The sequence below is a fragment of the Ostrea edulis genome, chromosome 9, assembly GCF_947568905.1.
Source record: "Ostrea edulis chromosome 9, xbOstEdul1.1, whole genome shotgun sequence".
In the NCBI taxonomy this organism is placed as follows: domain Eukaryota; kingdom Metazoa; phylum Mollusca; class Bivalvia; order Ostreida; family Ostreidae; genus Ostrea; species Ostrea edulis.
The window spans coordinates 46,577,225-46,601,584 of NC_079172.1; the positions used below are offsets into that span (position 1 = coordinate 46,577,225).

At 35.4% G+C, this 24,360-nt stretch overlaps 1 protein-coding gene across 5 annotated transcripts in view; it reads right to left on the reverse strand.

Moving 5' to 3' along the window:
• Positions 1-4,496: 4,496 nt before the first annotated feature.
• Positions 4,497-24,360, reverse strand: part of LOC125657896 (mediator of RNA polymerase II transcription subunit 12-like protein) — a 96,486-nt gene continuing 76,622 nt past the window's right edge. For 4 of the 5 annotated variants that reach the window (XM_056149397.1, XM_056149398.1, XM_048888806.2 and 1 more), the window contains 7 exons: positions 21,774-21,913; positions 14,962-15,064; positions 13,397-13,516; positions 12,319-12,412; positions 11,828-12,109; positions 11,369-11,558; positions 4,497-5,522 (listed from right to left, as the gene is read on the reverse strand). In XM_056149397.1, the coding sequence (XP_056005372.1) occupies positions 5,219-5,522; positions 11,369-11,558; positions 11,828-12,109; positions 12,319-12,412; positions 13,397-13,516; positions 14,962-15,064; positions 21,774-21,913 (1,233 nt within the window). In that variant the 3' untranslated portion in view covers positions 4,497-5,218. Of the gene's footprint in view, positions 5,523-11,323; positions 11,559-11,827; positions 12,110-12,318; positions 12,413-13,396; positions 13,517-14,961; positions 15,065-21,773; positions 21,914-24,360 lie in introns of all 5 variants that reach the window. The other variant, XM_056149399.1, reaches the window with a different exon arrangement.

Here is a 24,360-nt window from a genome sequence, read left to right on the forward strand (position 1 = left end):
TCATTTGTAATGTTTTCTTTCTAAATGTATGCATTATGAATGCATGTCAAAGTGTGTATTGCACTTTTTCAAACAATCATAGGAAAGGTCAATATAAGTATAATTTACAAATGTATTTTCAACAAGTATTCATTCAATTTGTTTTGATAGATGTACGTTACTTGTATAGCCAACAATTGACCAACAAAAAAGAAGCTTTAGACCATTAAACCGCCAATATTCTACCTACCCTTCCAACCAAAGAAGGACCAACATTGGGCCAACCTAACCAAACTGTCTATTTGTTGGCTGTTAGTGGGCTTACAATATTATCTACGTTGGCCCAACAATGCCATCATTTCCAAAAGGCCACCATTGGACCAACCAAAACAACTAACTACCAATATTGGCTGCAAGTTGGCTTACAATTATACCTACATTGGCCCAACAGTATGCCAACATGTTGGACCAACGTTGGGCCGATGAGCAAAATGACCGTGGGCCAACATAAGACTACCAACAGTGGCCCAACGTTGTAAAAACAAATTGGGCCAACGTTGGGCCGACGTTGTCTTGCTATCTGGGGGATAACTCAAAATAGGACACTGGTAGTAAACAAAGCTCAACATTACCTAAGTTCCAAGAAACATATCGAATCTCAAACAGTTTTCTGGGCTTTTTTCATTATGGATACATATATTTCCCTGCAATTTAGTCGCAGCCTTCATCTAGGAGGAATACAAGTTCAGTTTGCATTTCGGCTGGATTGATCTGTCTGTCTGTGTGTTAGTCCAAGGTAATGTTTTCCAGACTATTTTTCGTAACAGAAGCATGTACGGCGTTGGTCACAATTTCTTCCTCAAGAAGGTTAAGTCCAGTTTGCATTTCAGCTGGATTAGTGTAACATGACCTACCTTTGAGCTAAAAGAAGGTCAAACAATTTTTCGGACTCTTTTTCGTTACGGATACAGATTTTGCCCTGAAATATAGTCACAAGCTTCCTCTCGGAGGAATACAAGTGCAGTTAGCATTTCAACTGGATTGGTGCATCATGACCTACTTTAGGGGGTAGAAGTAGGTCAACAGTTTTCCAGATTTTTTCCAGTAAGGTCACAGGCATTGCTCTGAAATTTTGTTACAACTTCCCTCGGGGAAATGCATATAATCAGTTTACATTTCAGGTTATTTGGTGCACCATGACCTACTTTAGGGCTAAAAGTACATTTGTAGATCAATGGTGTTCAGTAATATCTGGTGTTTTGTATACCTCCCATACCATTTCCCATGGCTTTTCAATGTTTGATTTATCTTTCATAATAAGTTTATCTTGCCAATAATATTTTACATCAGTTCTTGAAACATTTTTGAACTAACAAATTATGAAATATTCCTGCTAACCTACTGAGCTACTCAGCAAGGCAATACTATTTGAAATGAACAGACAAATTTTGCTGATATTTATATTTTCATCCATGTTTTAAAAGGAAGTCAGATATTATAACGATGAAGAGTACATCCTTAAATCAAACTTGAAAAACATCATCCTTGGGTGAAGGGGATTCAAGTTTGTTAAAATGAAAGGAATGTCCCCTTCAAAGGGGAAATAATCACAAAGGGTGGGGTCATTCAAAACTCTTCTCAAGAACCACTGGGCCAGAAAAGCTGAAATTTACATGAAAGCTTTCTGAGAAAGTGGAGATTCAAGTTTGTTAAAACCATGACCCCTGGGGGTAGGTTGGGGCCATAATAGGGGATCAAAGTTTAGCATACAAATATATAGGGAAAATCTTCTCAAGAACCATTGGGCCAAAGAGTTTTACATTTACAAGAAAGCTTCCTGACATAGTGCAGATTCAAGTTTGTAAAAATCATGGCCCAAAGGGTAGGTTGGAGCCACAATAGGAATCAAAGTTTTACATGCAAATATATATTAAGGAAAATCTTCAAATATGGACCAGGGTATCTCAGGTGAGCGATGTGGCCCATGGGCCTCTTGTTTAATTATCAGTCTCATCATGAAGCCTAACAACATATAATTCAAATTCTGGATTTACACACAGATTTATATATTTGACTTGGATAAACAAAGTTGCATTCTTCTACTTTTTTTCTAATGAAAGAAAAGGATCCCACCCCTGCATTTAATCTAAATGACTTTAAAAATACATGAATCATGTCTGCTCTAACCGAAAGCATATTTTTCATTTTTGGGGACAAAAAATAACAAATACATATAGATTCGAGCTCCTTTTGGATTTTGAGACCCCCAAAAATCAAATCGCATGCCTTAAAGCAGGAATTGGATAAGAGTTACGTGAGAATTTTCATAGTACCTGCAGACAAATAATCTTGTTTTTGGAGATTGTCGATGAAATACCACTGGAACAATCTGAAATTACTGTATTTTAAAGGGTTTGGTCAAAAACGCTTTAACAAACCTTAAGTATGCAGATCATTGCACGTGTAACCAATTACAAACTCACACATTTTCAATTAATTGCAGGTACCACAGTACCTCCACCTGTGTGAAATAAAGACCTGATAATCACTCCAAAGATCATTTGCCCACAATATATTAAACAGTGTCTGACACTTAAAATATAAAAATCGTCAGTAACAATTTGCAGTCTGTCAAGCACTTTTTAGCATAAAAACTTGGAAAATCAGGAGAATTTTGGGTTAAAAATCAGGCGTTATATAATTACAAAAATAATGACAAAACAAGGAAAAGAGAAAGATAAAATCAAATGAAATTGGCCACCTACCAACCCTCTAAGTAAGACATTCTGTTTTCAAGCTCATAAATTTATTTTAAGAATGATAACTTAAAAATGCTGGTACAGATAAGAATTTCAAAGGCAAGAAATGGCTAATACAGTAGTGTTTAATTGGCCCTCTGTACACTGAATACCTTACTTAGGCAATTTTCCTCAACTCCTTTTATTGGTTTTGTTTGGGAACAAATGCTGAACGGTTTGAACGAAACATTTCTAAGCGAGAACGGAATGATTCTTATCGAGAACTTAATGCTTTGAGATAGGGAACAAACGGTTCTCAGCGAGAACGGAATGTTTTGAGATAGGGAACGAACGGTTCTCAGTGAGAATGGAACGCTTTGAGCCTAGATGGAACGAACAATTTGGCTTCGATTTTTAATTCTGCATTTCAGACACTTTCGGTACTTTTTAGTCATACATGGATATTGCTTGCCTAAATAAAAGTTTGATTTAATTAAAATTATGAATCTTTAATAATTAAATGGAAAGAACGTGTGTGAAAGTAAATGAATACATATAGTTACACGTGCCTTAAATTTCACATGGGAATATTTACATGTATCTAATGTAATCAATAGAAAGCAACTTTTTAAAACAAATAAATATTGCATTAGGTCATTTCAGGTCCGATTTCAACAACATTGTCACCCTAACTAAAAAATGTTATGAATTTTTTCGATTACTTAATGCACGTCTTTTTTAAAAATAGAATTCAGTTTGTACACGTATTTCTTGTAAACTTTAAATCAATGGTTCATACATATGTAACTATACAAATGTACTTTGTTTATAGAGTGGGTACAACCGTTTAATTTTTTTTTTATAATATGCATACTGTGTTTAGATCATTTTAAATAGATCCATACATGTGCCTGCAATTCAACACTGAATAATAATTAATCATTAATAATAATCAATTTTCAAATAAAAATGATTTATTTTGCGTTTAAATTCGATTTGAAAATCGTTAATGATAATCAATTTTCAAATAAAAATGATTTATTTTGCGTTTAAATTCGATAAGGGAATGCCCACATTTTTTCAATGATCATGGTGACTTGCCTAGTGGATTGGTGGTACTCATGATGGTACATCTGTACCCATTTGGTACATATACATAAAAATACTTTGAAGACACCTGCCAAAATTTAGAGAGGGACACCAAGGAAGCCAATGTCAGCCAAGACGGGAACCTATGGGGTGAACTCTGTGTCAATTCTCCTGTAGACAAGTACATGTACACCGTTACTCTACCAACTCCTAGTATTTCCAGCACTTTATACCTACTTTGAAGATGACATCGAACCAGTTTAAATAATAACGAGGTCTGGGAACGGAATGCTGAATGGTTTGAACGGAATGGTTTGATATGGGAATGGAACGGTTCAAATGGTGTAGTAGTACACTTCAGGGTCTGATAGCTGAACTAACTTGATTCCATTGCACAAGGAAACTTTCATACAAGCCTTGGCTTTTCTGGTTCAGTTCTTGATAGGACGTCAAACAAAATGAGCAAAGTTGAACATTCTTTCTCTCCAAGCTGACTGGCTGAAGGACAAAATTATAATTATTTGTTGGACTGGAGGAAAGAAAAATCCATATTGAAATGAGATTGCTTTTCATGTATACCGTCTAAGATTTCATCTTCCATTATTGGATAACCAATTTCAAAAGTAAATCTTAAATTAAAGCGATTGAGAGCTTTCTTCAATTTTCTTTGCCAAGCTACATTATCCGGAAAAGAATTTAACCCTGAATTTTAATGACATACATCTAAATGAAATAAAAAGTAAGATTCCATCTTTAAACACAATGAATTCACTTCACTTTACACACATTATCTAAGAACAGCAGATTTTCTGTGACAACATGCATTCTTTAAAAAGAAACACTGGTCAAAATACAGATCGAAGCTGATGATAATTGCAATTGATTCCAAGAATAAATGTATAAAATACAGAGACATCCCAGGCCAATTTAATTACACAAAACACATTTTACAACATATAACAAGGAGATTCTGTAATAGTTCTATATCACTAACAAAATGTGGATGTGAAACACAGGTGCCCCCCCCCCCCCCCCCCCCCCCCCCCTTGTATCTTGGATTCTGGAGGCATAAAATTATTATGTACTAATTGTTATCAACATACTACTTTTGTTCAATTTCCTGTACAAAAACTGAATTTTGAACATTGTCCTACTAAAATATTGACACCAGCTCTTTTTTGTTAATTTGTCACCATCTCTTCCAAAAAAGCACACATTTCTGGATCTGTCCACAAACTGCACAATGTACAGGCTGTATTATAAGATCTCTGTACCAGAGCCATTGTTACGTAATGCGTATAAACAGAGCAATTCCCATCCCAACCTCAATATTTACAGTGGCATATTGTAGTACTGGCCGTAATATCTCAACCTCAATAGGAAACCATGCATGAGTCCCTGCTTTTAACAAATTAAAATCGTTGCTGATTATTATAGTTCCCGTACTGATTCGGTCCAATTTGTTGCTGAATTTGAGCCATGAGAGCAGCACTTTGTGGCTGCTGACCAGGGTTGCTCATGGACTGTCTTTTCATGGCCATAAGTCTCTGTTGTTGTTGTTGTTGTCTTAGCTGTTGCAGTTGTTGGGGGTTTGATGGCATGTTCTGCAAGTAAGTGCTCTGAGGAATGGCTGATGGCCCCATCTGATTGTAACTAGCGTTCCCGGTCCCCATTGTACTTTGTGGCGTCTGCATCTGACTTGGAACCATCATTCGACTGCAACAAAATATTTACATTTAAATAAGTATCAATACTGTAAAATCTTCATTTTTCAAGGGAGTGGTGGTCAATTTTTGTTTTCATGGTTTCGACAATTAAGGAGGCATAACACATCATTATAATATGGCTGATTTCCTTTTTATGAATGAAAATACATAAAAACCTGTCTAATCATACATGCACAAACAAATTTTTTGTCATGATACAGTGTATTGGAATAAGCAGTGTAAAAAAAACCCAAAGAAATTGAGAAGGAAAATGAGGGTTGGAATACCCAGTGAACATCTTCACAAGTCAAGGGTTATTGATTCGTTACAGTGACTATCAAAAAGTTGGGCTCGTTCTGATTGTTTCCACAAAAGAGTGGGAACCAATGAGAATGCAGTTCTATTTATAACAAAGTGAAGCGAGATTCAAATAAAAACATGTGTATTGATGCCAATAGTTATGGCTATTTCAATCGTTTAAGCAATATTGTCTTAAGCAAAAAGGTTTCCAAAATTGATCTACTATCAATAAATGTAATTAGTGGTGTAAATATTACAATTGCGTGTGTTTATCAATACAGCAGTATGAGATCGCATCATTTGTATCCATGTACACCATAACAAGATGCAGTGATTTCATTGGATGTTTTATTTATAGTGGATTGCATAATGGTCTAATGAGCCCAAATTTTATATAGCGACTGATGTCAAGGGTTAGTGTGAGATAACGAATCAATAACCCTTGACTTGTGAAGATGCCCAGTGAAATGAACAGCATAGGTGTTGGATTAGGCAGTTTTCGCTGTATAAATATTAGGAATATTTGTATATTTCTTTTAAATCTAATTGCCTAGCTGGGTAGTTTAGTAGGTTAACAGTCGAGTCTATAAGGGGTTGCAATTTTTTACCCCCAGATTACTTTTTACTAAAATTGCATTTGTTAATTAAATAAGGTCATTTTGATAGTGTTCAATTTCAAAATATTATTGAACATATCCTCCATTTTCCATCCATGACACATTTCTCTGGTGTGTTAATATCTTTAATGAACAAATCTAAATTTACATGTACCTCAACCCAAGGAAACAGATCTACAGTAAAGAACAGGTTCAATCCAAGCTAGCTGCAATAAAGTAGCCCTCTCCGATTTGGGGCGGGGGGGGGGGGGGGGGGGGGGGGGGGGTGAGAAAAATGTCAGAATAAAAAAATCGGATAGGACTACATTATTGCAGGTAAGTCCAACCAATTGAGACCATGCACACAAACATGCTATTTTTTCTCTAACCACTAAATTAATTATTATATGATCGAATAATTTTGAGATCTTCAACTGGTTGAGATTAAAAAAAAAAAAAACTAGAAAAAAACAAGAGGTACTGTGAGCAATGCTCACTAAGAATACCCCCCGCTTATCCCAATCTCCCAAAGGGTGTTGGTAATAGGTATAAACTACCTCTTTTCTGAGTGTAAAAAACAAATGGCATGACAAACCGAACCATATTGCTACTTCGATGTCCAGTGTGCGTGACCTTTGACCTTTTGACCCCAAAATCAATAGGGAACATCTTCATCCCACGGGTAGTCCATATGTATGATATGGTGACGGTAGGTGGAAAGGATAATACTTTAGAGCCCGGAAACCATATTGCTACTTCGATGTCCAGTGCACTTGACCTTTGACCTTTTGACCCCAAAATTAATAGGGAACATCTTCATCCCATGGGTAGTCCATATGTATGATATGGTGACTGTAGGTGGAAAGGATAACGCTTTAGAGCCCGGAAACCATATTGCTACTTCAATGTCCAGTGCGCTTGACCTTTGACCTTTTGACCCCAAAATCAATAGGGAACATCTTCATCCCATGGGTAGTCCATATGTATGATATGGTGACTGTAGGTGGAAAGGATAACGCTTTAGAGCCCGGAAACCATATTGCTACTTCGATGTCCAGTGCACTTGACCTTTGACCTTTTGACCCCAAAATCGATAGGGAACATCTTCATCCCATGGGTAGTCCATATGTATGATATGGTGACGGTAGGTGGAAAGGATAATGCTTTAGAGTCCGGAAACCATTGCGTCTACAGACGGACGGACGGACAGACGGACAACCCGATTCCAGTATACCCCCCCCCACAACTTGTTGCGGGGGGTATAATAATGTCATATTCATCTAAAGTGAATATAAGATTTGATTTCTCCAATCTTGGGCCAAAATCATGGTGCCCTAGAGGTTCAGTAAATATCACACTTCTTAGGTATAGTTAAAACATTGTACGGACCTCAAAAATGTAATTGTATGAAATATCAATAATGGTATGAGGTTTTATTGTTAGTATTTACATGTATTACAGTTCATATTTCCGTGTTTCAACAAGTACCAAGAACACATATCAGAGTAACAATGCTGTCAAACGTTTTTACAATACAACCCAGGATAATTATGCAGGTTGTAAAATTGAAATGAAACAGCTGAATTGAGTGTATTTCCTAACAAAGTATCAAAGGATGAGGTAAAACAGCAATTAGAGTTGGCCCCCTTTTCCGTGGTCAATAAAAGCAATTTTACTATTACAGTATAAAAGTTAAGATTTTATACATAGAGGCCACAGACAATGCATGGTTTCTAAATAGTTTTAATAGTGTTTTTTGTCACGAGGAATGTTGAAATATCAATTGATTTTTAAACCCTATAACAAACAGTTTTCGTCATAGTACTCGTTCATGAATAATGATGAACAAAGTGGGCGGTTCTTAACACAAAAGACAACATTCACTTTAGGAATATGAATAGATCTCGTGCTTTCCCCGTTTACAAATCATGTGACTATTTAATTGCGTTAGAATCTTGATATCTTTTTATCAAATGCAAGCTATGCATGATTAAAAATCTTATTGTCATTCAAATACAATGTAGTTATTTTCAACTAAATATGGAAATTATATTAGAACTGTTAACCATCAACATACGTTTCGTTCAAACCCTATATCCTATTGTGATGTACAAGATGTATGTCACAAGTGCTCACAAAAAAAAAAAAAAAATAATAAAATAAAGACACCTCCTCTCCTTTTCTTGGGCTCTTGATCGAATTTGCCTTGAAGCAAAATATAAACATCTAGGCTCATATAATTATTTATGAAAATAACCTTGATTATCTATTTCTATATTTAAAAAGCACATGCTGTGAAAATAACATGTATATGTAGTATATGCGTATTAAGTCTTTATGTTTCAGTTACTTATTGAGTATATTACAGGTAGAATAATAAACCAAAAGATCTACCTGTAATGTGTAAAATCTTAATAAAGAAAGTAAAATCATACTATATAGTGTCGTGCAATCCACTTTCCATATAATGTAAACAAAGAAAATATATCATCATTTGTTTAGAAAATTAGATTCAGAAACGTCAACTTATTTCTGATAACGATATCTACACGTGTATATAACTAAATACAATTTATCAAAATTTAGTAAATAAATTACATATACATACTGTATGTGTCGAATACACTAAGTTTAAAGTACATGATGTTGAAGGCATGTTTATGTTCCTAAAACTGTGGACGATACATCACAATCACGATTGAGTTTAAACAGGTTTCCATAATGGAGAGGCTTCTAGTGAAAGTTTTGCTAATCTTTTTTATTTTAAATTATCGACGATATGGGCTATGTTTATTGCTATACAAAATTTAATCGTTAATGATAATACACAACCATAGCCTTAATTATTAAACTGTACCTAATATGTCCATATATTTCCAGATCTGTAAAAGAATGGGCGGGTCCAAATTCCTATGGGAATTTCAGCTAATGAGGAAACCCCAAGCTTAAACTCAAGAGTTATATACCATTTGTGGAGAATCTATGTTCCATGTAACATGTAAATCATGAAAGTACAAATGTTAATAAGTTGAATCATGTAAATTTTAACATGAAACATGATATATATTTGGGACCATTTTATATAGCCATTTCATTTCATCCTTTCAATTTTTCAGTTACATGTATCTATTTCATACACCTATTTTAAAATAATTATTGTCTACATGCTTCATTGAAATGCATAAAGGAAGGCTGTCTTTGGCCGAGTATCAGTTTTAAAGTTTGTCAAATTAGATCTTGTAAGTACAAGTACAGTGGAACCCCGTTATTACATTTTCCATTTTGTCACGATAAAATAACGTAATACCGGGGGCAACGTAATAAACGTTCCCAGTTAAATCCATTAAAAATATCATTTGGAAATTGTATATCGTCCGTTGGTACTCCGTGAAGGGGTGTGTGAATATATCTTTACTGTTTCTTTGTTTAAAAGACTATGATACTTTGTTTTATTTACATCTTATCTTTAATGTCCGTAATTCTTCATGTTCTTATCCCTTTTCTTTATTTCGGTGTAGGATACATAAGGATGTTTTGATAAACGTTGCTTTTTCTGCATTCGTTTGGACCGCCATTTTGTTCAACTTTAAAACAATGCGTTCATGTAAATTTCTCTCAATAACTCGTTCCGGTTCGTATTCAACATTCGTATTAAAAAATAACAAAACATCGTTTTTATTAAGTTCTCTAATTACACAATACACAACACAATAAAAAAAATCCCACCCAAAAAACAACAAAACTATAGACACAAAACGCACACGATACCCAACACTTGGACACTTCTCACCAATGATAAACATGCACAGAGAACAATTTAAGCGCAATCCACATAAAAAAAATATATAATGATGCACGAAGATTTCATTTATAACGCTAAATGATGGCACTAAAATCACGTGCGCATCAAGGGATTTTAAAATATTCTCTGAGGTATATGCCGTGCACAAATCGGCCGATAGATTGGTGTATGTATGGACGAGATTTACGAACACCCAAGCTGCATGTCCAAACAACGAACAATTTTTTTAATTGAACACCTTTAGTCACCTATGTCCAAGCAGTTACCCAAGCGGTTGTAACATTGCTACGATAAATTTTGTCTTTCTTGTTTGGTACCAAAGCTGTCCGTGAATAGAGTTTTAATAGCGAAGATAATCACACTATGCTGAACACACAGGTGGTTGAGAAATTATTTCTTTGATTATCAAAATATGAAAAATGAAGTAAATTTCATAGAGTACAATTTCTAAATAAACATTATTTAATTGTTTATCATTGGCTTCTATACGGGGTATTCACCTGTATTGATGTCGCTAGATCTATCGAAGCGTGATCAGTCAAGCGTCTCTAATCCCCAAACAGACCAGGAAATTTACGTGGTGACTGCCTCAGGCAGTCAAGGTGTGAATGACTTATTATTTTGAGAAGCACTATTGAATAATTAGGGGTTTATTACGTTTTTGTCGGAATATTTACAACGTAATACCGAGTCCCGGCATTTTAGGACAACGTAATAACGAGGTCTATTTTATATAGGTTTGTTAAGAAATGGTTTTGTGCTTTGAAATTCCAACGTAATATGCGGACTAACGTAATAAAGGGGGAACGTAATAACGGGGTTCCACTGTATAAGTTACCATCCAAGTAAAGAAAAAACAAAATTGATAAATTTTAGACCTAACTTCAACAAATGTAATACTAAATAGGGTACATGTACATACAGGAGTGATTAAAGTCTGACTGTAATGCTTCACTAAATGATGAGTAATGATCTACACAGTTGCTGAAGTCAACAACACAAGTGCTCCATATGCACGAGAGAGAGAGAGAGAGAGAGAGAGAGAGAGAGAGAGAGAGAGAGAGAGACTGAGACTATATGGCCTAGTTTAAAGTCATCAATAATTAATTATACCACGTTTCCCATCTTTTGATGTGTTGTTGTCTCCTGTCTACTTACGAGGATGGCTGACTGAAGTGTTGCTGTGTTGGTTGCTGTTGAGGTATAAACCCTGCCTGGGGCATCATGCCTGTCGCTTGTCCCCCGTTGTAGGACTGGTTATAAGTCCCCTGGGACATCATTCCTGGGTCCATACTAGTGGACTGTTGTGGAATGTTGTAAGATGGAGCATAGTTCTGAGTCATCCCAACTGTCACAAAATAAATTATCAGCGATAAAAATACACATATATCTGGATTCTTCATTGGATCAAACTAAACACACTTAATTCATTACTTGTAAGTCATCAAACAAACTTATGAACAAAATGTTTTAGCGATGTGTTGTTGAAATCCTGAGTTCTTTGTATTGGGCAATGTCAACATGCTTCACTTTCTGTTTTAGATGTAGCATCAAACATCAGTACCTCTACAAAGTGTTTAATGACTGCAAGAAAAACCGAGACCATAACACACTCACCCTGATTCTGATTCATTGAATGCATGCCGCCTGAGAACATCGCCTGACTACCATCAGGTGTAACACCACGGTTATGGTTTTGAAAGGTTTGCCTGATCTGTTGCCTGACCATGCGGTGGCTCTGTTGTTTCTGCAAAAGCTGCAAGGTCTGCATGGAGGGTTGATTAGTGTTTGCCCACTGATGCATGTTGCCAGGGTGACGAGTTCTGATCATTTGCTGAATGGCCATTTTTGAGGGAGTCATACCCTGCATGCTGTAAGGAGGGGCCTCAAACCTTGGACCTGATGGTGATAAATTCACAATGATCATTGTAATCATGAAATGAATTATCATAAAAATAAGTAAATTTTGAAAAATCAAATCTTCCATTTTTTTTATTATTGCCTGGGGCATTCCAGGTAAAATGTTTATGATGAGTTTAATATTTCTGGTTCTGGTAATGAATTTCAAAGTGACCCACATATCTACTGGTCTGGCGTATAAACCTCACCTGCTGGCATGGGCTGGTTGCCATAGAACTGTGGGTGTTGCTGCGTCTGCGTGGGATACCAGTTTGTTGAGGGCTGATACTGGCGAACAGGAGGCTATTAATGTAAATTATTAATAATATCAATGTTAATCAAAGTTTGTATTTCATCTTACATGGACCAACACTGACATGTACTTTATCACGCCTCAGACAAAATTGTTGAAATCTAATTGGTCAGATCTTGGTCACATGACGCCGTGAAAAAAACCGTATCATGCGAGTAAAATCCGTATTGGGCGAGTAATTTTATTTATCGTCGGGTTCGACTTGCAGCCGTGTCAAAAGGAAAGACATTTGACTAAGTTGTATGATATAGACCCCCACATATACAGTTAGAGGTCTTCGACATGATAAATTTGTTACACAGTTAGTTAGTGACCTGATACGGAAAAATACATGGTGTGAAAAGAAAACCCGTATCGGGCGAGGCGAAGCCGAGCCCGATACGGGTTTTCTTTTCACACCATGTATTTTTCCGTATCAGGTCACTAACTAACTGTGTAACTAATAGTATACAGACATTTTTTCTACAGTGTCATTTTCCATGGAGGATAAACCTGTGAAATTAACACTCCTGTGAAAATAATCTGAGCTAAATCTTTATGTAGTATGGAAGCCATAAACTTAAAACAGATTATCAATCAAATGACCAAAAAATAAAATAGAGGCTACATCCAGTTTATACTACTCTTGTATAGTGCATACCTTTAAAGTCCTAGATATTTTGTGTGTGTGTGTAGGGGGGGGGATATACAATCAAAATTAATCAAATTTTTTTTCAGGTCATATACACTGATTTTATAAACCCCATTAAAAAAAATTTCAATCCAAGATCTTGCACTCCACCATAATGTAACTATATAAAACCCTACTCAAAAACATCTGAATATAAGTGAACAATTCTCGACGGGACGTAAATAAAACATCCGATTAATCAATCAACCTACACAAAATTGAATGAGTACTATCTAATAATTGTATCCCCCCCTTCAGTAAACTGTCACTGTTGGTATCAACATTTAGTGGGTACTACATGTACCTGGATATTGTATGGGCCCTGACCGCTGCCACTGTTGGTTCGGTTCGTTTTCTTTTTGGGTTTCTTTTTCCTGCTCATATCCTGTTGTGGATTCTCATTGGCCTCTTTGGGTTTCTCCTCCTAAAACATTCCCAGAAATAAAACCCATATAATTACACACAAAACAAAATAAAACAGGAACATTTACAGAGTGATGCATCTCTGCCAAACATGTATATTTTTAGATTTACATGTAACAATTAATATACATACACGTAACTATATGATAGTTACGCATATCAGCCACCCTAAATCCACTAGCATACTTGATACATATTATATATTCATGTATATATAACTTACCACATTACTCACTTTTACTCTGACATAAATTTTTCACATGTTTTACAGTTACTTTACTGATTCTAACATTTGTGTGGTGATACAATGCTCTATTGACAGATTAAGATCCATTTAAAACAGGGCATTACATGTATACAATTCCGCAATTATTCTAATTGTAGGAATTTACAGAAATATCGGAAAAAGTCATCAGTCACAGATTACTGACAAAAATAACACCGAATTATATGCAAATCACATTAGTCAAAACCAACGTAACAAAGTTATTTCACTAGTAACAAAATACATTTAATATGATTGCAGAATCTAATGATATAATTTTAAAACAAGATGTACTGTGAGCAATGCTCACTAAGAATACCCCCCGCTTACCCCAATCTCCCAAAGGGTGTTGTTAATAGGTATAAATTACCTCTTTCCTGAGTGTTAAAATATGGTATGCCTTTGTAGAAGAAAATGGAAGATATAGTCCGAACACAAATCCATGGCATAAACCTATAATTTTGACCTTGAGCTCAAAGGTCAAGGTCATAAAGAGGTAATGAATGTACATGACAAATAGTCCCATGGTAATACACCCATGTCTTATGATATGACTATGTCAAAACCCTATAATCAATTTTGACCTTGAGATCAAAGTTCAAGGTCATATAGAGGTCATGAAGGTACTCGACACATCGTCTTATGGTGATACACTCATGTGTCAAATATGATATGCCTATGTCAAAGAACAAAGAAGTCATGGCCCTGACACGAATCCATTGTAAAAACCTTTAATTGTGACCTTGAGGTCAAGGTCATATGGATGTCATGAAGGTACATGACACATCGTCTCATGGTGATACACTCATGTGTCAAATATGGTATGCCTATGTCAAAGAACAAAGAAGTTATGGCCTGGACACGAATCCATTGTAAAAAAAAACCTTTAATTTTGACCTTGAGGTCAAGGTTCAAGGTCATATAGAGGTCATGAAGGTACTTGACACATCGTCTCATGGTGATCTACCTGTGTGCCAAATATGGTATGCCTAAGTCAAAGAACAAAGAAGTTATGGCCCGAACACGAATCTGCACAGACAGACAGACGGACGGACAGACAGACAGACAGAGTGATTCCTATATACTCCCCAGAACTTCGTTCGGGGGGTGTAATAATATTTGACTCTCTAATTCAGAAAATTCTTTGAGCAAAAAGTTTTCTCTACAATGATTCAGCTTACAATTTTCTCAGGCACTGGTTCGAGGTCCTCTGGGGGTAGAGAAGGTGGGTCCAGGAAATGAGCGAGGGGCTGACGGAGGGAGTGCGTGTGAAATAACAGCAACCTGTCAAAACAGACAATTACACAGAGGTAAAGCTAGACCCTACCTTAGTAGCACATAACAAAACACAATCTATCGTAAAATAATTTTGTGGGTGCTTAATTTCATTCATGACATCCCTTGGAAAATGAACTACAACACCCTTTACAACACAAAATCAAGTATCGGCCCACAAACATTTTTCCCTTTTTTAAAATCATGAAAATTTGACCCTATGAATATTTTAAGTCAATTCTATATATAATCTGTATATTTTGTGAATGCAAGGCTGGGATTCATCCTACTTGGTTGATAATTAACACAACACCATATTGGATATTTTCTTCATGCACATATATTTTGCACTTTCCTAATTCAATTGTGATTTTTGTTTTCCTTTGACTTTATATAATTTAAATACCTGTATCAAAATTAAACAAGAGCTAGGCCCACAAGCCTTATCAGTCACATGAGTATTAGTTATACATGTAAGTATAATCACTAGTCCCAAGGTGTATGAAATCTCTAAATATGTTTGTATATCTAAGCTAAATTCTAATATTTAGCAGAAGTATAAAAGAATGTGTTTTTCAAACACAAATGTCACCAAAAGTGCTCATAATAATGAAAGACTTCACATAATATAATACATGTTATATCAACATTATATGACTATTTTGGACTTGCCCTAAAGTAAGAACCCTGTAGTTGCAAAATCCACAATGTTGGGGTACACCCCTTTCTGCTTTTCCTAAATATGGACTTTAGTTAATAAACAGTTTCAGCAAAGTTAATGAAAAAGTCTTTCAAATGATATGGCCCAGGGATCAGAATTTCATAATTTTAGTAAATTATGCCTTCCTGCTGTACATGTGTATATCACTTTTCTGACAAACATGCTGTTGTAGGGAAGAAAATTTTAGAAAGATCGATGTTGAATTTTTGCCCCACCCCTACAGGCCAGGGATGCAGGAGTCCTGAAATTTACAAATGATGTCCCTCTTGTCAAATGATGCCAAATTTGAAAAGAATAGGAATGGTCGTTATCAAGAAGTTAAAATTTGTTCAATCATTAACAGACAATGAAGTAACTTGGGTGAACCAAAAAAAAAGGTCAGTAACTACAATACATTGTAGTACATCTGAACAGTACCAACATATGGGAACAGGATAATTGGTTGTTAGCACATTTACCAAAGACTGATATGTTATTAATTGACACGGCAATTAGAACTTCCCACAAACATTAGCAGCTTTGTCATACAACAGCTGATTCCCATATCTGGATATAATGAGTAATGCATTAGTGTTCCTTTCTAATTGCACACATATTTTCTGTGTGTTAATTTACATATCAAGAAGAAACACACCAACATATTATGGGAGAACAAAATTCCATTTTATTGCTGTTTTGTGCATGTATTTTAAATCAAAAACATTATTTTCAATAAATGAATTTTTTTCTGAATGGCATTTTAAAATCCTTTCTTTATTTGTAGAAATTCTTCCAACACTCTCTTCATCAATATTTTTGGTAAGTGTGTCTGTATGTCCATGATAGAATTATCTTTCATGCACAGTCCTGATCACATAGATGTATGTTTTGACATTTAATTTCTCGCATAAGACAGAACAATTGTACTGGGGTGCATTTTACAAAAGAACTTACGCCTAACTTTACATGCTGGAATTCTCCCGCTTATTGTAAGATAATTCACTCCAATGTAAAATAGTGAAGAAATAATGCTGAAAATTAAGTTTCAGAAACGTTTTAATTCCTTCATTCAAACTAATAACTGTGTAATACAATTTAATACTTGTCTTTGTCGTAAGTTGTTTTGTAAAACGGGCCCCAGATCTACAATATAAATCTTATATTAATCAACAGTCAATTCGGTCTTCTGTGTTTTACAGACACTCCTCCAACATCAACACATGTTTGTGCATGCACAGAACTTCTTCGATAAGTGTTTGACCTAATGGTCATGTATACTCACAATACCAGCATGCTGTCTGGCAAGACAGTATATATTGTATCTCTAGAAATCGATGTTGCTGAGATTAAAACATTATTATTTTATTGTCATTTTCTTGATTGATTAAAAGGGTGTAGACTATGTTTACACTTACAAAAAAATTGCAGTCAATTACAGCTCACATTGCCTTTTCTAATTCTGTCAAATTTGGTGTTTTTCTCTTTTACTAGCCATTTCATTATTCCTCCCTTCAGTAACTCCGGTCAAAGTTTTGTAACTACAGTAGGAGCAACACAAATACTGCTCCGGTAAACTAAGTTTAAACTTAGCTAAAGCATTGTTTACGTGATCATATGTTAGTAATACTCAGTAGTATTCCAAATCAACACAGTGTTTAGAGTCCGTATTGTCAATCAGCAATACGTTAAAACATTTACGGAACAGACTAATATAATATCAAGATTTATTTCTTTTACAAAATAAATCCAATTATTATAGCGATCAGTCCCTTAGATTTGTGTGTGTAATGCCATACTGTAATGACGTTATTGCTGTTGAAGTTTGACATCACAATATTTGTATCAGTTGGATTGAGAGGTAGGTGCATTTTGTCTCGTACTAGCTAAAAATTTATGCAAATGTTAATTTTGGGAATTTTATCCCTTCATTTATTTCTCATTCATTAGGCACAGGGATACATATTATTTTATAAATCAATAAAATTGGATGTATAACATGTTTCAAAATGTAAACATACTTTAAACCTGTATCGTCAATTGTTTAGTCCCAATAACTGCTTTATAATGTTTATTTTGTTTTTCTACATCCGAATTTAAAATATTTATATTTCACTATTTCAACAATATGCAACCTCAACAAAAGTTGCATTCCATTGATGAAGGGGGAAGGCCATCGAAGGGGAAATGCAAATTTGCAGGGAGGGCCAGATTGTCGGGCGTGAAGAAAAGGTGTCGGAGGGAAAAGAACACAGAACCACATAAAGAAATGCATCCTGGGATGAGCAACGAATCGAACACCATGTCAGAACTGGAGGAAGTTGTCTCGTCAGTAGTGGAAAAAATGCTACCAGAAATCAACAAAAGGATAGAGACGATTATTTCTCAATGCTCTGGCATATTGTCGTCTGAAGGTAGCTAAGTCTCATATACAGCAACTATACACATGGATCTAGATCCAATCGTTTGTTTTGACACAATTTTTCCTTCATGTTCATCACCTCAGAGCATAACCAGTGTGCATGTTATTCAATCAGTTAAACAAAAAATTATGAAAGGGGAGTTTGTGGAACTATACATACACTTTTACAAAAGCAAACAGATATTGAAAACCAGGAAAGTAGAATTCTATTCATGAATGGCAGCTTACATTAAAACCTGCAAATACGATCAAAATTACAAAATGGATACTAGGCTAGATGCATTTATTATCTACATGAGTATATATTTGTCAGCACATATTGATCAAACTCACAGCCTCATCAAGCATATGGCAAATGTCCAACCCTGTGCCAGCTGCAACAAATGTATTTCCTGGGACAACATCGACCTAGAGCTATCGCTTCTTTATATAACCCCTAATATTCAGTCAGTATATACATGTACGAATTCTCAGAGCAGCTTAAAATTTTGTTATGAGTACAAAAAGGTTCTAGCCAGCTAAAGAATTGTCAATATCAACACCAATGTTTAAAGTGTCAAAATAAACATCCTGTTATTCATTGTCTTGCAGATAAACAAGCTTATACTCAAGGACTTTTCAAGCTCCCTCATCAGTTTTTTCCTTAGCCAGATTTATCATCAGAAATCTTTAAAATATATATGTATATATATCAATTCTGGAGAATGTCAAAATCACTGCTAGATATGTTACAAAAAACAAAAGTTACTCAGAGAATTACAATCCTTAGTAGCTATAGTTCTCTTAATTTTTGTGCAAAAGCTATTCCATCTAAGAGCCTTCAACAGAAGATTCTGTGATGTTATGTGTGGAATATAAGATATTTAAGTAATTTCATTAAAGTAACAATGGGAATGGAATCCAACCTTGGTGTGTGGTTAGATTTTATGCACAAATTTAATGGTACAATGTAGTTTGAATTTCATGGATGTTAATTGGTTGTCAAATGACCAACTTCATCTCTAGACTGATCAAATGACCAACTTCATCTCTAGACTGATAGTGTAGGCACGCAATCAACAATCAAGATGCGACGTTTACCTGCATAGTCAGTGGGCATATTTTGGATGGCCTGAAAACTGAAAGAGCCCAGACATTACGTCAGATAAAACATTTCTAGAGTTATAGTGCCAAGTGTCCTAGTAATTTTCTTATTTAAGACTCAATTTCTTGACAAGATGATATTACACACCCAGTCTGACAATTTAAACAAAGAATCATCAAGATCAACTCGGATTATGGAATTGGTTAGGCTCATTGGTTTTACATTTCATGGTAAACAATATTTACTTAAAAGATTGTCATATAGATGGTTCATAACTTTGCTATATTTCTCACAAACAGTGGACCAGGTTTCATTAATGTTCTTGCCCCAACACCTGGTTCGTATTCCAGAGTTTTTTTCAAAAATTATCTTGGAAGTGAAATTAAACCCCTGATGCTCAATTTGGTATCATTGAATATTAGACAAACATACTCAACTAGTCTGGTAAATATATTGAGCTTCCTGATGAGGCCATGCCTACACACATTATTTTGCGTCTCTCATTCCACCTAACTTAGTTGGCGGTGGTTGTCCTTTTCAACGGACAACCATTTGGCGGTTATTCGAGACCCATCCTATGATACAAGTGCTTTTTACAACTTCTGCTGAGTATCTGCTCACCCAGAACCAGTATGAATGTTGTCACTATTTAAGTTTTTAAGGAATTCATAAGGATAAGGATTGTAAGGTTTATAAGGATAAGGTTTTATAAGGATAAGGTTTATAAGGATAAGGTTTATAAAGTTTAGAAGGATAAGGATTATAAGGATATCGACTCTAAGGTTTTATAAGGATAACAACTTTAAGGTTTTATAAGGATAAGGATTATAAGGTTTATATGGATAAGGATTAAAAAATAAGGACTATAAGGATATGGATTATAAGATAAGAATTATAAGGTTTATATAGATAAGGTTTATAAAGATAAGGATTATAAGATAAGGATTATAAGGATAAGGATTATAAGATGAGAATTATAATGTTTATATGGATAAGGATTATAAGGTTTATAAGGATAAGGATTATAAGATAAGGTTTATATGGATAAGGATTATAAAATAAGGTTTATATGGATAAGGATTATAAGGTTTTATAAGGATAAGGATTAGAAGGATAAGGATTATAAGGTTAAAATGGATTAGGATTATAAGATCTTATAAGGATAAGGACTATAAGGTTTATTAGGATAAGGACTATAAGGTTTGTAAGGTATAACAATTAATATACAATAAAGTATATTGTTTGTATTATGTAATTCATGGCCACAATTGCCATCTTAAAAATAAACTATTATAAGAATTCGCACTTGTCTTCATCGTCTTTAATAAATGGAATTTTAGCTGTCCTGCCAAGCCACACCAAAGAGGGTTAGTTTTACAGGAAAAATTGTGTCCTGATGACAAATATGTTGTCAAATTTTCATGGTTTGAGAAAGATTAACCTGTTTGCAAAGACTTAAATTTCATGGTCAAAGAGTTATCGATCTTAAAATTTTACTTGTGGTGGATCCAAATTTGTGGGTATTTCAATACCATGAAAATTAAATCCTAACAAGAAGCTACATCGCTCACCTGAGTCATCTTGGCTCAAATTTAAAGATTTTTCCTATATATTCGCATGTAATACTTTGATCCCTATTGTGGCCCAAACCTACTCCTGGGGGCCATGATTTTTACAAAATTGAATCTGGACTATGTCGGGAAGCTTTCATTTAAATGTAAACTTTTTTAGCCCAGTGATTTTTCAGAAGATTTTCAATGATTTTCCTTATATATTTATGTGTAAAACTTTAATCCCCTACTGTGGCCTCGGTCATCTTACCCCCAGGGACCATGATTTTTACAAACTTGAATCTGCACTATGTCAGAAAGCTTTTGTGCAAATGTAAACTTCTTTGGCCAAATGGTTCTTAAGGAGAAACTTTTTAAAGATTTTTTTCTACTTATTAATTATGTAAAACTTCGATCCCCTATTGTGGTCCCATCCTAGCCCTAGGTTATGAGTTTAACAAACTATGACTGCATAATGTCAGGAAGCTTTCATGTAAATCTCAGCTCAGCTTTCAAGAACATTTCCACTTTCCTGGCCCAGTAGTTTTTGAGAAGAAGATTTTCAAAGATTTTCCCTATATATTTGTATGTAAAACTTTGATCCCCTATTGTGGCCCCATCCAACCCCCGGGGTCCAAGATATTTACAAACTCATATCTGCACTATGTCAGGAAGCTTTCATGTAAATTTCAGCTCTTCTGGCCAAGTGGTTCTTGAGAAGATTTTTAAAAGACCTCCACCCCATTTTTGCATTTTTGTGATTATCTCACCTTTGGGCCTTCATTTGAACAAACTTGAAAGCCCTTCACCCAAGGATGCTTTTGGCCAAGTTTGGTTATAATTGGCCCTGTGGTTCTGGAGAAAAAGATCGAAAATGTAAAAAGTTTACAGACAGACGACGGACATCAGACGATCAGTAAACATCAATTGAGCAATTAGAAACTGATGATTTTTTTTCCTCCTACCTGTGCTGCTCCTCATATCTGAGAGGCTTTTTCTCCAGTTTTAATGCCCCAAAGAAATGCCATGACAAGGGTGGGGGATTCTTGTAGCCCTCTATCACCTCCCAGGGGCTAATCTTCTCCTTCTTTGCTACTTGGAAACCCTGCAACAAAACACAAGTCTCAGTAAGAAGGCTTGTACTCCATTAATTCTCTACTTCTATATTGTATACAGTACAGCACCCTTACATTGACACAACAGTGTACACATTCTCCACTTCTCTACTTAGGGGCTCTGTGGCCAAGTGGTTAGAGCATTGCGCTCAAAATCACACGGCCTCTCACCTCTGTTGGCACGGATTCGAATCCCGCTCCCGCCGGTAAGTGAGAAAGTTTCCCAGTTTACTTTCGGAAGGTCGGTGGTTTTTTCCCAGCTAAATTGTATCTGGGTTCTCTCTTCCACCAATAAAAAACTGGGTGCCACCAGATAAATGAAAAATTGTTGAGTGTGGCAGAAAACATCAATCAATCAATCAACATTCTCCACTTCTGTACAGTGTAACATCCTTACAATGACACAACAATGTACACATTTTCTACTTCTGTACAGTTTAACACCCTTACAATGACACCACAACACCTATTGTGGTCCCATCCTATTCCAGGGGTCATTGATTTCAACAACTTTGAATTTGCACTTACTGACGATGCTTGCTAATAAGCATTACTATTCATGGACTAGATATACATAAAAAGAAAACTTAAATTATTTATGATCTTTTGACCCCAAAATCGATAGGGAACATCTTCATCCTATGGGTAGTCCATATACATGTATATGATATGGTGACGGTAGGTGGAAAGGATAATGCTTTAGAGCCCGGAAACCATTGCGTCTACAGACAGACGGACAACCCGATTCCAGTATAACCCCCCCCCCCCCCCCCCCCAACTTGTTGCGGGGGGTATAAAAATATGAAAAGTTTACAGACAAATGGACGCTGGAGAACAGATGATCAGAAAAGCTCGATCACTTGAGCTTATAGCTCAGGTAAGATAATAAATGTATATTATATGACTACTCCAGCCAGCAAGAAATCAAGCAGTGAAACTTTTATTTTATGTTTTGTACAGGTGTATACATGCATGTATCTTTTTGTTTATATTTTCATTACATTTTACGGACCCTGAAGTGTACTACTACCCCATTTGAACCATTCTGTTCCTGATGAGAACTGTTTTGTTCCCACATCAAACCGTTCTGTTCCTGTTCCCACATCAAACCGTTCTGTTCCCACATCAAACCGTTCTGTTCCTGTTCCCACATCAAACCGTTCTGTTCCTGTTCCCACATCAAACCGTTCTGTTCCTGTTCCCACATCAAACCGTTCTGTTCCTGTTCCCACATCAAACCGTTCTGTTCCTGTTCCCACATCAAACCGTTCTGTTCCTGTTCCCACATCAAACCGTTCTGTTCCTGTTCCCACATCAAACCGTTCTGTTCCTGTTCCCACATCAAACCGTTCTGTTCCTGTTCCCACATCAAACCGTTCTGTTCCTGATGAGAACCGTTTTGTTCCCGTATCAAACCGTTCTGTTCAAACCGTTCAGCATTCTGATTCCAGAACAAAGCATTCAATTCTCATTTAAAACATTTCGTTCCCGCAAACCATTCATTCCCACATTTGGAACTCGCATGTCAGTCTGTTATTGTAGGTCAACATGGTGCTCGGTCGAGATGGAAGAAGACTATCGCTCTTGATTCGTCAAATTATTTTAAAGCTGTACAAGGGTGGAGAGCTCTGCAGTTCAAATCCGTAAAAGTTTACAGACAAATTACTAGTTCATCACGACATGGCAGAGAATAGTTTTATTTTGGGGTAAAAGGCAAATCTACTTTCATCAAGATTGTGAATGGATATCAACTTACTGAAGAAGAAAATATGTGAAAATGAATTATTCATTTTGAAACCAGGAAATAAATAAATAAATAAATGAATAACAATAATGTCACTGTTGATGAAAAGAAAAAAAGATCTGAAAGAGACTGATATGAATTTGACATGTTTCAAAATGATGAAAAAATGAATTATTGCTTGTTAGAATTTCCACTGCTGTGGTGTTATCTTCAAAAGAATTAAGGTATGAAGTGATCGAGACACTAGAAGTTGCTAGAGTAACGGTGTACATGTACTAGTCCACGGGAGAGTGCACACGAAGTCCACACTACAAGTCCCAGTCTCAGGTCACATTGGCTTCCTCTCTAAATTTTAGCTTCAAAGCCTTTATAATGTACATATATCAAATGGGGGTACCTTTACATGCACCATCAATCAACATGATAAGTCACCAAGATATTGAAACAATGTCAGCATTCCCTTATCGGGTTTAAACATAAAATCAATCATTTTTTATTGAAAATAATTATTATTAACAATTTTAAAATCAGGGGTGCATTTTACAAAAGAACTTACGACTTACGATCAACTTTACATATTGGAATTCTCCCGCTTATTGTAATATAATGTAAAATAGTGAAGAAATGATGTTGAAAATTAAGTTTCAGAAACGTTTTAATTCCTTCATTCAAACTAATAATTGTGAAATACAA